Here is a 15,930-nt window from a genome sequence, read left to right as displayed (position 1 = left end):
TGTGGTGTCATTGCTAACAATAACTTTTAAAGAAAACACCACTCAGTCAGGTGATTAGACAGGTTAGAAACAAATCTCCAAGTTAGACAAATTTATTTGGAATGAAAACAAATATGTCCAACATTAATATCCACAGTCTACAGACCAACATCCTGGTTAAACTTTCAGTTTACCTTAAGTTGATGGCCCTCCCAGGCCTGGCTTTAGGAGGGTTCTGGTTTTCCCTAATCAGAGCAAAGTGATAAGGTGGTGAGTCATCAAGTAGGGGTCTGGAGGTGATACTCCCGTACCATTCAACATCCTAAGTCCGAAAAAGAATGAGATCATGGATACAAGCGACTGAAATGACTTTCCTTTGCATGGTGGCTGGGGTCACCTTCAGACATCCAGAAGGATCTAGGAGTAGAACCACTGTTTCATCGAAAAAGAACGAGTTGAGGATACCTCCTGGAGGTACTCTGGGCATATCCAACTGGGAGGAGAACTCCGGAGAAGACCCAGATGGAGGCATTAAGTATTACCTCCGGCCCAGAAATGGATGCCAGGATGCCCCAGGAAAAGCTGGATCGTGTGGCTAGGGAGAAGGACATCTGGGCTAACTTGCTTATTCTACTGCCATTTCAATTCGATTCAATGGATAGATGGATGAGGTAGTTTATATAATCTGGATTAACTGTTACAACCAGTTTTATCTGCTTACCACTCATTGTTCCTTGCTTCATCAAACTCTATATAAGCAATGTTGTCATTTCCATATCTCTGATGGCGCAAAAGACAAAAATCTAAAACTAATCTCAATTGAATGATCCTTTAAGCCTGACATCCACTTAAAGCATCCAGTCTATAATGTTCTTCTCATTTGGTGCACATACATTAAGGATGTATAGGCAAGTTGTGTGTTTCTGTGGAAGAGTGTGTTCCTGTGCATAAATATGTACAGTGCCTTACTGTATGCTTGGATTTATGCACCCATGAAGACTGTGTGTGTGTGTGTGTGTGTGTGTGTGTGTGTGTGTGTGTGTGTGTGTGTGTGTGTGTGTGTGTGTGTGTGTGTGTGTATGTGTGTGTGTTTGCTCCCGTCACCCATGAGGAACAGCCCGAGGGAGGCTAACACACTGTAACAGAGTGAGGCAATGAGCCAGGATCATTGTTGGGGTCCACAGGGAAATAACATGTAAAGAGCTTCCTGTCAGTGTGGGGGTGAGCCCAGGGAAATAACCCGGGATTGGTGTGAACCTCTGCCATCTCTCTGATGTTAATTCACCATGCTGAGCTAATACACACATTCACATGTACAAACGCATATGCCACTGCCTCTGTTTCTTCCTCGTCTAGCACAAAATGCATTGATAACATTTACATACCACACAAACAATAACTTATTCTTACTCTCCACACGTACACACACACACACACACACACACACACACACACACACGCCCCATGGTGCACACACACTGGAGACACAGTGTAACTCATATGCAGATACACTGACTAACACACATATATCTTCCAGCAATCTCACTCTCTAGTACACACACACTTCTTTCCTGAGGCCAACTAGTCAAGCAATGACATTTGTCTTTGTAACGCACTTGCCTCCATTGCCACTCATGCAACACCAATAGAACTGTTGCGCATAATTCAACTGTTCTTTAATACTTGGCAGTGTTATTACATAGAGCTGTCCCACAATGAAGCAGTGGGTGGTCTGCAGGATCAAATGACACCATTTCAAAAGGTTCTGAGTTCTTTCTCTTGCAATGCATATTCTGTGCCACTGGGCAGATTTGTTCCAACATTTTAACTGGAGCAGATCATGTTAATGGGGATGAGGATGACGAGCTCATTCTGAAATGGAGGGTGTTGGGACATGATGTCTCTGTGTGAGAGAAAGCTCCAGCTACGTATAATGTCCATGTCCAGGGCTATTTTTGCTTTAAAGTGCAGAACATTTTGCCTGACAGTGCAGAATGTTTTGCCTGACAGTGCAGACTGTGGATTGGTTTGTTCAGCAGATGATGCTGATATTCTGTAACACACGCTGCAGGGCAGATTGGTGGAAACAAGTGAATGAAGATAACTGGGATGGTCAATAATACGTAATACGATTACAAAAAATAAACTATAATCAGCACAGATTTGATTTGAAAAAATGTGTGATTAAATTTGATTTACAATTTCAAGGATTACTTTTCATTTTTGGTTGTCTCTTTAAAATATGGCAGTTTTAAAAATTATAAAAAAAGATTTCATAATACCAATTCTAAATGCTTGTAGTTTGTATTCATTTTTATTTCACACATTGTAGAATACACACACAGTACACCTGTAGTTTGTGCTAGTATTGTTTTTTATTTAGTATAATGTTAGTAACAATGTTTGATTTTGAATAATCCAAGAGTATTCAGATTACATTACATTACAAAACCATCTTGCATTCTGAATGCTGCATTGCTAGTTGTGAGACCCACACAATGGCAATGACGATGTCATGTTGAATATATTATCCCTTTATTTTCATAGATTATATGATCCTCACTTCTCTTCCCCTCTCCCTCGCAGATAACAGCTTTTGATGAGCTCCAGGCTGACTTCAAGGTGCCGATCGATCAGGGCAATCCACTCCATGCGGTAGGTTTACTCTCCCTGCTCATTTAAATTTAAACCAAACCTTTCTTTATATTATCGTTTGTGTGAATGGCAATTGTTGAAAAATATTTAAATCAATTTACTAAGAGACACACACATTTCTTTGTCTCACCTTTCACTCTGTGTCTTTCCCAGGCTACATTCCTGTACTTTCTCTCCTCTTACTTCATTAATTTTGACTCAAGCAGCTGGCAACATACTAGTTTTGTATGCCTTTCTCTCCTCACTTCCTGGCTCAAAAGCTCTTATCATAGGACTTCAGGCCAAAGCATCAAGTATGAATGATTATCTTTTACAAACAAATTCTTGAATCTAAATAAATAAAATAATAGCAACAAGCCATAACCAAAAATAAACATGGAATCTACAGTTGGTTACCAGTCCCGAGGCAAGCCATTTCTAAACTTATGCTGAAACAGAATGATCTTAACCCTCGTAGCTCCAGCTAGGATTTTGATATAGTCTAGACTCACACAAAATGTCACTAGAGCTGCCAACTTTCTGGCTATCCATCTGCACAAAAAGGGATGCTCACCAAGCTACAGAATGTATTATTTTATCAAAAATCAAATGCTAAATTTAGTGTGAAATCTGTTACAGGATCCCTGGGTGGGGCTCATTTCCTGGTTAGCCTACAAAAAGATGTCATTGATAGACTTTACTCTGTTGTTGTTGCAGTGTCCGCTCTCTGCTGAAACTGCTTTAAGGCTACCATATACTGTGCGATAGTTTTTTGCAGGATTACAATGTGGAAAATGGGTACACCAGACTGTACAATATCAAGCTTGAAGTGTAGCAGATTGTTGGATAAATGCCTGATTTACTACAATATATATGACGATTTATTATATTTTTATCTACTTGAGTACTTACTTTTGATACCTTCATTTCACCGTGTATACTTCTGTATCTGTACATTATTTGTAGGATTATGAATGCAACACTTTTACTTGTATTACTGTTGTATTGGTACTTTTACTTGAGTACCAATACAGTGTGCAAGGGCCTTTATTTTCACCTTGAAAGTTGCCAAAAGCTAACAGTGTTCACTTCAGTTTATCCCTGATGTTATTTAAAGGTTCTTTCAGGCTAATGCTGGGATGTAAATGGACTGTAGTTATATAGCGCTTTCCTAGTCTTAACGACTACTCAAAGCGCTTTTACATAGTACAGGAACCATTCACCATTCACACACTGTGCCTGAGGCTGCCATACAAGGTGCCACCTGCTCATCAGATAAACATTCACACACATTTACACTCCGATGTGCAGCATCCGGGGCAACTCAGGGTTCAGTGTCTTGCCCAAGGACACTTTGACATGGGACTGCAGGGCCAGGGATTGAACCACTAAGCCACAGTCGCCCCGGGGGATTTAAGCTTTTAGTGGTTAAGTGTATCCAGTCTGCTATGTCATTGGGAACATTTATTGTTTTGGCTTACTGAATTAGCAATAGTCAATTCACCGGTTAATACACTGGATTATACATGTATCCTCTACTCTTCCAGGCTGTCTGGCAAACAAATCGGACGTGCAGTGAATATTAAATAAATGCTGTGTCAGATCGGCATTAATTGATTTCATACATATAAACTAGAAACCACAACCTTATCTCCTTCCTCTACTTTCTCACAGGGAAGAAACAGGCAAATATGTTCTCCTTCATCACTCCTAAAATTGCCACAGCAGCAATCAGGAGAAGTTGTGGAGAAAAAATTTACATTAGCGTTGGCCAGCATGGGAAAGCTGCCCCCGGTGAAGTTGTTTTAGGATTTGTTCCAGCCCTCTAAATCCCTTTCCCTTGAGTCTTTTGGGCTTTTACTAACACAGTTGGCCCTTAATAATGCATGGTGCAGTACAGCATGAGCAGTTAGTTTGGAGGTGACTTTGACTTGACTGAGTTCGAGAAGGAGACAGATTGATGAAAGAAATTGCAAACTGGGTGAAATAGGAGAGTTAGAGATGGAGACTGACAGAGGGAGAGATGGGTGAATGAGGATTTCTTAAGAGGCACATGAAAAGAATTTTTCAGCTTGAAAGGCATTTTCAAGACTCTGAAAACGGTGCATTAGACCAGATTTCCCCACTCAGTACCACTTTCATATTTTGTCATATTTGCATATCATTATGCAATGCAGAACATATCAAAGAAGCCAGCAGCTGAATGGGTACAAAAGGTTCCATCTAATTTTCTCTCTTTTCTAATATTCCTTTCTTCTCTCATGCTCCCATGTTTCCCATCCTTCCCTATTTGCCTTCTGCTTCTTATATGAAATGTTTTACTGCTGCCCAATTCCAGATAAAAATGTAGAAATAAAATGCATGATTTATTTTTCAAAGAAATTAATTAAATATATTTTCAAAGTTTTAGCTTCTCTTTAAGATTCTCTGACAGGTTCAAGTTAATGGCTTAGTTTTCTAATGGGTTCCCAGAAGCCCTTGGAAACCCCAAGACAGTTTGTAGATTTAGAAAAATTATAATCATGAATAGAAATAAAAACAATGTTATATGTTTTCAAAACTGTATAACATTCATATTTTTTTATAAACAAATGAGGTTCCAGAGGTTAACAGAAATTGCAATTGCATGCAAGCATAAAGAGATCCTCAAGTTTAAATGAACGATGAGTGGTTATTATTAAAGATGGCTCTGGGCGCCTGGGAAGCTCACCCATGTATACTTTAAAGGTTTACTCCTCGACGCAGCGGCTGGGGGTTCAACTCCGCATTTTGGCCCTTTGCTGCATGTCATTGCCCCTCTCTCTCCCCTTTCGTGTCTTCAGCTGTCCTATACAAATAAAGACCTAAAATGCCCAAAATACAATCTTAAAAAAAAATAATAATAATTAGTTCTGAATTAGCCATCTAATCCATTTATTATGCTTTTAGCTTTTTAATATCTTTAAATGTGAGATCTGGGGCCTATCACTTCCTCCACTTGGTTGTAATGACTAAATGTACCCATCATTTTTTAAAAGTATCAAAACCACCTGTTTAAAAGCACCAGAATACAGGAAACGACATCTACAGTACTCAGTTCTAAATGATCTGTCTTGAGGACACACACATGAGTTAAATAACAACTTTCTAAGAAAGGAGATAAATAAGTGTGTGACTTGACCAGATTTGGAGGACAGAGTTTTATTTCTTTTATATATATAGCTGCACTTTACTCGTTCAACAACTCAGTGTTGCCGAGACATTTACAGCTTTTTCCTAACTTCCACTTTCCTATCTGTAGTGTAGACAGTCCGTCATCATCTACTACTTCAAGAACTCTGGTAAGTTTCTACTCATTTTGAGGGATCTCTCCTTCCTTGACAATCACAATAAGTAATGGTGGCAGGGACGTCACTAGGATTGAAAGACAGGGGGGACTTAGCCCCCAGGGTATGCAAACTCTTTGCACTCACACTCTTTTGTTACTTATGTCAACAACCAGTGAAGAAGCCAAGATGTTAACGAGTAAAAAGCAACAGCCATTTCTCCTATGTTGAACAAAAAAGTTACTGTAACGTTAGCTTTTAGACATATCAAAGCTGGATGGGGGGATTTTAGGCCAGACTATGCTCCTGCTGAGTTCTTCTGTAGGCTATGACTTAAAGCTATAGTGCGTAGTTTCTGTTGCCCCCCATGAGGACTTTTAAGTAATGACAACAACACTGTCGGCGCGTCCACATGATACAAGCCTTCCGTGATCGTACACCGCCCCCACACAGTTGCTTGTAGCCAAAGACGACACGGAGGATTAAAAAAACATGATGGACTCTTCAGAAGAGGTAATTATCGTCACTCAAGCTTCTGCGCAGGAAAGTCACCGGACAATCACAATCACAATCTTGTGAACATAACCATACTGAGAAATACAGAGAGAGTTGTGTGGAGCTGATAGTCTTAATGACATTATGACATTTAGTTTTCACACTGATTCTTGAAACTTTGGCGAAAACATGTCCCACTAAGAAAAGTGCCAATTCTTGAATAAAAAGAATCAAGATTATAATCAGGGGGTCTTTTGCGCATATGTAAGATTCTTTTATAGTTTTCTTTTTAATTTTTATTAATTTAATGATTATTTGCTGGCCCATTGCCTACAAAATCAGTTGTCCTCAGATAGGAGATAATCATTTCAACTTGATTAAAAAACATAAAGTAATAATTGAATTGAATAATATCTTTACCACATGAAATAGTACATTGTAATATGTTTTAAAAACTACAAACAGTGAGATTTTAACAATATTTATTATTATTTTCAAAATGTGTCCCACGTATTCATCACCACCGTCAGATATTTATAAAAAGCAATAAAATCTAGTTGCCTGATTTTATTGCTTTTTATAAATATCTGATGGTCAACTACAATCCTGAGGACCCCATTTTCAAACCTTCAGCTCTACTGCATGCTTCAAGATCACTCAAGTTCCCTTAAGTTTGCTATTTTCTATTAAACTTGTTCATATTTTTAGACACTGCTACTGTCGCAACCATGACATGTCAACTCCGTTTCTTTTGTATAAAAAATATTAGATTAGATTATGACATAAATGTATACTTTTTAAGAAGAGGTCTGAAGTAGCTAGCAATAGAGGGAAAACAAGATGGCTAATGTGAACAACTCATGCATATCATGTGAAAGAGTAGATTTTTGTCACCACCGTCAGACGTCACCACTGTCAGGTTTTTGTGGATATCCTCACGGCTGTGGTTCGGCCTTGAGGCTGCGGCCGAACCACAGCCGTGAGCCCATATTTATTGTGATCAACAATTATATTCTAGACTCCGTTAAGGACTATTTGGAGGTGATGTCTGACGGTGGTGACAAAAACATACTCTTTCACATGATATGCATGCTCAGGATTATTATTTTTTTGGACCCAATAGTTAAATTAAGTTGTTAAGCAAGAAGCCATCTTGTGTGGCATATATGTTTTGGAATTGTATGTTGTTATGAGGCCACTGTCACCAGATTAGTGTCACCACCGTCAATTCTAAAGTCACCACCGTCAGAGGGAGTTTTATTTGTTTTAAATGAATATGATTACGATATGTTTCTTCAGTGCTGTTGAGTTATTAAAGTAAAAGTCTCTTTTAATACAAATATTAATATTTTTTTTCTATTTAGGCTTAAAGTAAACGTTGTATGATGTTAGATCTTTTAAAGGGGTGATAGAATGCAAAACCGATTTTACCTTGTCATAGTTGAATAACGATAGTTTGGTGGGTAAATAGGACATACATAGAAGCTCAAAATCCCATTGACACCCCTTTACTATGAAAATCTCATATTTTGAAATTGCCGCTGAAAACGGGCGTATCTCAACAAAGCTGGAAGTTGACGTAAGCATCCCAAGACCTGTACCTTTGTCACGCCCATGGATGTATTAAGAGAACGGTCACGCCCCAACATTTACATAGGCTACACAACTGACCTGAGATCAGGTAGTCTTCTGAATCTAGGTCGCGCAGATCTCTGCTATTACATTACAAAATTCACTTCTGAAACATTTTTATGCGAGAAATCAACTATGTTAATCTCAAATATGGGCTGTTTTACGAAAATGGATGGCTAATTGCAAATTTTGTCCAACTGTGTGTCTGAGTTCAGCGGCCAGTACTGCCTGGGTTGCTACATCGCCTGTCCTTCACAGACCCCGGTCTGCTGTGAGCTCGATTGAGCTCTGTCATGGCCGGCAGCCCTCGGTTCTCAATACAATTGTGTGTGTCGCGCAAACTCACCCTTTCTGGGTGACTGGACTACCAAACGGCGCTGCCCTGACAGAGCTCCAGGGCCTGCAGCTCGCTGTTCTCCCTCCCCTCTTCCTGCTAAATGGCCGGCCGGTGTGTGACTGAGAGCGCGCTCAGCGAGCTTGTTACGCCCGCAATCTCTTACCGCAGGTTCCAGTTAATCTTACAATGGATGTGTGTTGAGTTATTTAATCAATCAATTGGGGAAATAAACGCCTCTTGTCCGCGAGTCTCATTGATAGAGCCCACGGTGAGCTGGAGTCCATCAATGAGAGCTAGCTAGCTTCCTCCTAACGAGACCTCTGAAATTCACAAAAATGCATTAAATTGAAATCTGAAATCGGACAAGTGTGCTAAGTTAGCTAAGCTTTGTAAGACCTTGGGGAACCTGTAATATACATGCCGTGACGAAATTCAAACTGTAAATATACTATAGTTATGCTGAAAGTGTAGCTAGCTATAGCTGCAATCGTTTCCCATTGTATTGAATGGGACACATAGCTAGCTAGCTGCTCCTCCTAACAAGACCCGACGTTCACAAAAATGCCTTAATTTGAAATCGGACACAACGGTTAGCTTTATAAGATCTTGGGGTAGATGTTATATAATTGGCGTGACGAAATTCAAACTGTAAATATACAATAGTTATGCCGAAAGTGTAGCTAGCTAGCTGAAATCGTTTCCCATTGTATTGAATGGGACACATAGCTAGCTAGCTAGCTGCTCCTCCTAACAAGACCCCCGACGTTCATAAAAATGCCTTAAATTCAAATTGGACTGTTAGCTTTTGTTAGCTTTGTAAGACCTTGGGGTAGCTGTGATATAAGTGCCTTGATGAAATTCAAACTGTAAATATATTATAGTTATGTTGGCAGCCAGCCGCAGAGCCCTGGTAGTGTAGTAATCCAAAAAGGGTGACTTTGCCCTGGGTATGGAGCCCAGCAGGCTGCCGCTTTCTCGTCAGACTGTGTGGAGCTCCTAAAGTCCGACACGTCTTACCAAATTTGCAATTAGCCATCAATTTTCATAAAACAGCCCATATTTGAGCTTTATATAGGTGATTTCTCGCATAAAAAAGTCTCAGAAGTGAATTTGTTAATGAAACATTGCAGTGTCTGGAATATGAGATTCTGTCGCTTCTCTAATGTGTGTGTATGGGGATTCGCTCAATCAATCAGTATTATATATAAATATTCATGAGCATACCATATTTGGAAGAAAAGCTCTTGTTACAAATAGGGCCAAAACACAGGGATCATAAGGGCCAATAAAATATCAACCAGGCCATTTTCAGCCCAACCAATGTTACAAACCCCATTAGGAGACCATAAGTAACAGTGTGAAATACTCTATATAATCATTCTATCACCCCTTTAAAGGAGTACACATGAAACAGTATAAAAAATTAACAAAAGTGAATATTCAACATTTAACAGGATATGTGTACTATGAATGCCAGATAATGATTTAAAAACTCTTAATACATATTAGACCAAATAAAACATAATATGCTTTTTATTGTGTCTGACGGTGTTGACAAAAACAAAGAAAAAAAATACAAAATTAGGAGGTTGCACCAGTACATTGCTGAATAGCCAACACTTTGGTCTATAATGATATACCTTCAGATTTTGTAATTTAACTAAGTTTTTATTTTCAAAATTAAAACCTGTTCAGACCAAAGATTTGCTACGAGTCGAGATGAATCCTGCAGCTACTTGCAACTCACCGGTTTGCAGCGTTCTGAAAGCTGCCAGTTTACACCAATGAGACAAGACTAGACAGTATATTGTCTTTAAGGCAATCGACTCTTTGTACTTCTGTCTAACTTCGGACTTTCTGGCTTTTTTGTAGCTGGATATATCATGTGTGGTCTTTTAAATATCAATTTGGATAACGTTAGTTATCAATATTGTAGTCTCACTTTGCCACCAGAACAACAGAACAAGTCAAAACAAATGCATAAGCATAAAACATTATTTTTTCATTATTGGTATATTTATTGTACAAATTCTCACGTAGGCTACAACGTGCAGACGCCGTACGGTAATTACTACGTCACTTCCGGAGTCTTCAGCTGATTGGTTTAAACATTACTATGGTGCATAACTTACTAGAACACAACAGAGCAACGTGTTGTTGATGGTGACAAAACCACTGATTATATATATGTACATTGAAGCGATACTTGCGTTAAAGACCCGCTGATCGTTGTCTGATTCTCTGAAATGAATGCCTGCATTGCATTGTAGGAAATCGGCTTTGCATGCGCCCAGCTCGGATCATATCGTGTTCTGTCTTACAGCATACTGTAATATTTCACCTGTAATAAGACCAAAATAATATTATTAAAATAAAGAAATGCATATTATGATAATATCTAAATATATGTTGCTAGATGTAGCTTTATAGTTTAAAAATATCAATAAACAACAAAGCAATCCAGCTTCCTTGGATGAAATAGACCGAAATAATAACATTAAAAGAAATACAATTAAAACAATAATAAGATCTGGTGAATCAATGTTGATTAAAACAGCGGTTATTGGGCTAAAAATACCAATAATTGCAAAGCTGTATACAGCTTCTCTGTACAGAAAGAAACGTGCTGTTATCAGGGAATCTGTGTGTAGACCACAGATGATGCCTGTCATTGACTTGCATAGGCATCGCATCCGTGGGCCCGTCACAGAATTTTTGGCAAATCCGTGAAACTGCCACAGATTTTGAGTTAAGGGGCCGTGTTCATTTCACGGAATTCTGTGAGGTGACCATGTTGCTCTGAGAGATGGTTGGAGCAGTGACTGAGTACAGTGGCTCTGGAAGCTGTGGTTCCATATACAGTCTTAACATATTCACTGTCGAGCAGCATGCATAATCTTGATTTTTCCGCCTCAGCATCAAATTCTTCCTCTTCCTCAGTCAGGCATACTCTTATTAGTCCCAATAAATCTGCAGTTACTGTACATCTGTGCATGCATACATTTCTCCCTGAATTTTTTTTAGGTTAGTGCTGTTTATAGTCGAATACTGTCACATATAGAGAATGTAGCTGTGAAAATCCAACCATTAGAATCTAGGTGTAATGTAGGCAGGTTGATGGCTTCATCCTGAATACAGCAACTAGCCATCTCCTTCACTTTTATATCTCTGTCAAACAAACACACACATTCAATTATATGTCAGACAGTGTAGAGAAAATAATACAATATAGTGAATAATGTTATACAGGAGAGGAGTTGTTTTTAACCCTCAAAAACTTAGTAGATTCCAGGGAAAGCTGTTGCTTGAGGAGCTGAGTCTCTGGTTGTTGATGTTTCAAAAGCTCTTTGATAGTTTATGTGTTTAGATTTTTGTATACATCCGGAGGCCTGTATTACGAAGCAAGATTTGGCGTTAACGAGCTAACTTCAGGTTCAACCCAGGGTTTTCTGTACCACGAAGGTGGATTAGTTGTTATCGGGTTCAATTGCCGTGGTAACTCAGGCTGAACACCTAACCTGGTTGGGAGGAGGTTAAGTTGGAGATCAGAGATCAACAGGTGTAAAAGCACTGCCTACTGACCAATCAATGCTCGACTGATAACGGCAAAGATCAGGCGGAGCTCGGTGCGCAGAGAGAGAGAGAGAGCGAGAGGGAGAGGGGGAGAAAGGGGTGCGCACATAAAAGTAAACATTTAGCTAGAGACCGACAACCCCGTTAGCATTCCCTGATGTGTGTATTTATGAAATACATAGATTGTAATGGGAGGGAATTACATATGGGCTCGGCTTCTTGAGCCGTGTGTTGCCAATGCGCACATCAGTTTGAATTATGTTTTCATATATTTTATTTGCTCTCATGATCAATGGCTTCCCACTGCCAGGGTTGCAACTGATATAATAGGCTAAAGTTTATGGAAAGTGCACAAGTGTAATTATGGTCAGATCTTGTGCCTGACTGATGGGGAAGTGATATTGATAAGCGTTGTAATTTACGCATCTACAGCGTCTGCTATTTTTTTGCCAGCTTTCCTTCCTGTTTTAGGAAGCAGCGACTGTATTGCGTTTTGCCTGTAAAACCGTGTCTGTGTTCTTCATATTTATGTAGAATTATAATTTCCTCTTCTTGTGTAAAATATGCGGCTCTGGTAGATGTTTGCGATTGGTCGTGCTGTGCAAACACCACCTCTTTTATGTGAACGTGGATTGGGAAAACCTGGGTTGATTGAACTAGTTGATAACCACCATTGTGACACGGGTTATGCAGGACCGCGGTTGGTAGGGTTATTGAAGCCGGATAACTGAAAGAAATCCAGGGCATGTTGATCTTGATTCGTAGTACAGGCCTCTGGTGTCTTCCTGAACTGCCATAACCCAATCGACATTACTACGTCTGCTTTGCTCACCGCGACTTCAACACTCGCCGTCTGTCTCCGACTTTAGCGCTGGCTGGTTTGACCTCAGAGATAGGAGTTGCGGCGTGCTTGTCGCAGTATATTTCTGTGAGAGAAACATAGATAAAGAGCACACTGCGTCAAAGGCTACTCTGAAAGCCACGCCGGAGGGGAAAACAATTGCCGCCACAGTATGCCACCAAAGGCTGAAATGCAAACAAAAGGCCTGTAAAGACCTAAAAACATTAGCTTTAAGCATGATTATTTTAGCAACCTATGTCTACTTTTCCAAAACCCTGTTTAAAATTAAACTGGCAAATGGTAAAACGCAGCCAAGAGAATGGCTATTGTATTCCCCCTCAAAAGGCGTTGTGTTATGTTGCGCAAATTATTTGGGAACAGTGATATTCAAGTGACTGGAAAAATGCAGATGAGTGCCACAGATAGGCAATGCTCGCGTATGTTACGCGCTGTGCTGACGGTGGGCGGATAGATTTAGAACTAAAAAATCGAGTTGACAAGTTGACAATTAATGCAAATATTGGACCAAGGTTTTAAAGAGGGTGGTTGCGGTGGTGAAAATCAAGAAAGAAAGAATTCTAAAGGTAGGATGATTATGCAACAATATGTAGCCTACATATGTATTATTGTGCTGCTGTTTCATGATTGCTGTTAATAACAGTGTTATGTGCTGCTGCTGCTGCTGCTGCTATTTTTTTAATTTTATTCACAGTTTAGTGTATTAAATAGTGGTTTGTGTCTTAGTAATGATCAGTGATGGAATGTAACTAAGTACTCAAGTACTGTACAAATTTGAGGTACTTGTACTTTACTTAAGTATTTTTTTTATATGCCACTTTCTACTTCTACTCCGCTACATTTTAGAGAACAATTTGACTTTTTACTCCACTATATTTACACTACATTTACTCCACTACATTCATCTGACAGCTTTAGTAACTAGTTACTTTACACATTAAGATTTCTGCAGACATAACACATATAGGTCTAGTTTAAACAATACAATGTTTTTTAATAAATTAAACTACCCAAAAATATTTTTGCCTACAAGTCCACCTGAAATGTTGAGCCTATTAAACACTTAGTTGATTGACAGAACTGTTTGGTTTGTTAAAAAAAAAGGGAGGATTTTTCGACATTCAGTACTTTCAATTTTAATACTTCAAGTACATTTTCCTGATGATGGTTTTACTTAAGTAACATTTTCAATGCTGTAGCCTACCTGTTGGTTAATAAGCTAAAAGTGATTACCAGCTTGCTGTTGAACTGTGAATCCAGGGAATTCTGCTGCTTTGCTGTTTATAGTTATATTTCCATTGTAATTGTTTTGGTGCTGTGGTGGCAGAGGATAATATATGGTATTCTTTCCACGTACACCTTTGTTGATGTTAGTTTTGGTTGTACTGCCAGTGTTTCTTGATCATAATTAAAGCGCTGCTTCTAAGCACTGGACCTTATGTTTGTTTGTATTTGTGTTTTGTTTGTAATGTTCAATGTGGTGTGGTGGTAATTGTTGGCTGTGTGTGTGTGTGTGTGACAGTTTACCTTATTTGCGTGTGGACCATGTATGGCACTAAATAAATTTTTCCAAAACATCTTTTTTAAAGCACAATGATTAAGGGGGTGGGGCCTCACACAAAGAGCAGCCTAGGGGCCCCTGACCACCTTAATCCGCCCCTGATTCCACCACACATCAGATAGAATTGACAAGGAGGCATTTTCACTCAATACAAAGTCAATGGAGAGTGCTGAATTGTTTCCCCCTTCGGTGTGGGAGGGACTTAAATGCTTTCTGTCTCTATTGTAAGCTGCTACAGCTTGCATGCGCTGATACATTGCAGATTGCACAGCACATCTTAAAGGGGTGATAGAATGCAAAACCGATTTTAACCTGTCATAGTTGAATAACGACAGTTCCGTGGGTAAATAGGACATACATAGAAGCTCAAAGTCCCATTGAAACCCCTTTACTATGAAAATCTCATATTTTGAAACTGCCGCTGAAAACGGGCGAATCCCAACAAAGCTGGAAGTTGACGTCAACCTCCCAAAAACCGGAACCTTTGTCAGCCCATGGGTGTATTAAGAGAACGGTCACGCCCCAACATTTACATAGGCTACACAAATGACCTGAGATCAGGTAGTCTTCCGAATCTAGGTTGCGCAGATCTCTGCTATTCCATTACAAAATTCACTTCTGAAACTTTTTTATGCGAGAAATCAACTATGTAAGGCTCAAATATGGGCTGTTTTACGAAAATGGATGGCTAATTGCAAATTTTGTCCAACTGTGTGTCAGAATTCAGCTGCCAGTGCTGCCTGTGTTGCTGCCTCGCCGCCTGACCTGCCTTCCTTCACACACCCCGACCTGCTCTGAGGTACTTGGAGCTCCTTCAAGACTGGCAGCCCACAGCACTTCATACCCGCGCAAAGTCACCGGTTTTTGGATAATGGACTACTAAACGGCAGTGCTCTGACAGAGCTCCAGGGCCTGCAGCTCCCCTCTTCCTGCTAGCTAAATGCCCGGTGTGTGTGAGTGACAGCACAGTCAGCGAGCTTGTTACGCCAGCAATCTGTTACCACAGGTTCCAGTTAATCTTTTAATGTGTGTAATTATAATGTGTTGAGTTATTTAAACAAATGATTGGGGAAATAAACGCCGCTTGTCCCTGAGTCTCATTGATAGAGCCTGCGGCTGGATGTAGCTCTATCAATGAGAGCTAGCTCCTCTTAGAATTCCTCTGAAATTCACAAATATTCATTAACTTGAAATCGGACACCGTTGTTAGCTTTATAAGACCTTTAGGGAGATGATGTTTAAGTGGCGTGACGAAATTCAAACTGTAAATATACACAAATTTTACGGAAAATGAAGCTAACTATCCGTGATTTGTAGCTAGCTACACATAGCTAGGATTGAAGGGACAGTCATAGCTAACGAAACCCCCACTGTTCACAAAAATTCATTAACTTGAAATCGGACACCGTTGTTAGCTTTATAAGACATTTAGGGAGATGTTGTATAAGTGGCGTGATGAAATTCAAACTGTAAATATAGCTACTCTAATTATGCCGGCATCCAGCCTAGAGTAACTGGAACTGTGGTAAGAGATTGCTGGTGTAACAAGCTCGCT

General features: G+C 39.6%; 1 protein-coding gene across 1 annotated transcript in view; it reads left to right on the top strand.

Moving 5' to 3' along the window:
* The window catches only part of cnih3 (cornichon family AMPA receptor auxiliary protein 3), a 136,699-nt gene that overhangs the window by 23,457 nt on the left and 97,312 nt on the right, over window positions 1–15,930 (top strand). Inside the window, exon 2 of the mRNA XM_028605752.1 lies at window positions 2,566–2,634. Coding sequence (XP_028461553.1) covers window positions 2,566–2,634 — 69 coding nt within the window. The remainder of the gene's footprint in view (window positions 1–2,565; window positions 2,635–15,930) is intronic.

Source organism: Perca flavescens, chromosome 18 (genome assembly GCF_004354835.1).
Source record: "Perca flavescens isolate YP-PL-M2 chromosome 18, PFLA_1.0, whole genome shotgun sequence".
Taxonomy (NCBI): Eukaryota; Metazoa; Chordata; class Actinopteri; order Perciformes; family Percidae; genus Perca; species Perca flavescens.
This window is presented reverse-complemented; position numbering and strand designations above follow the sequence as displayed.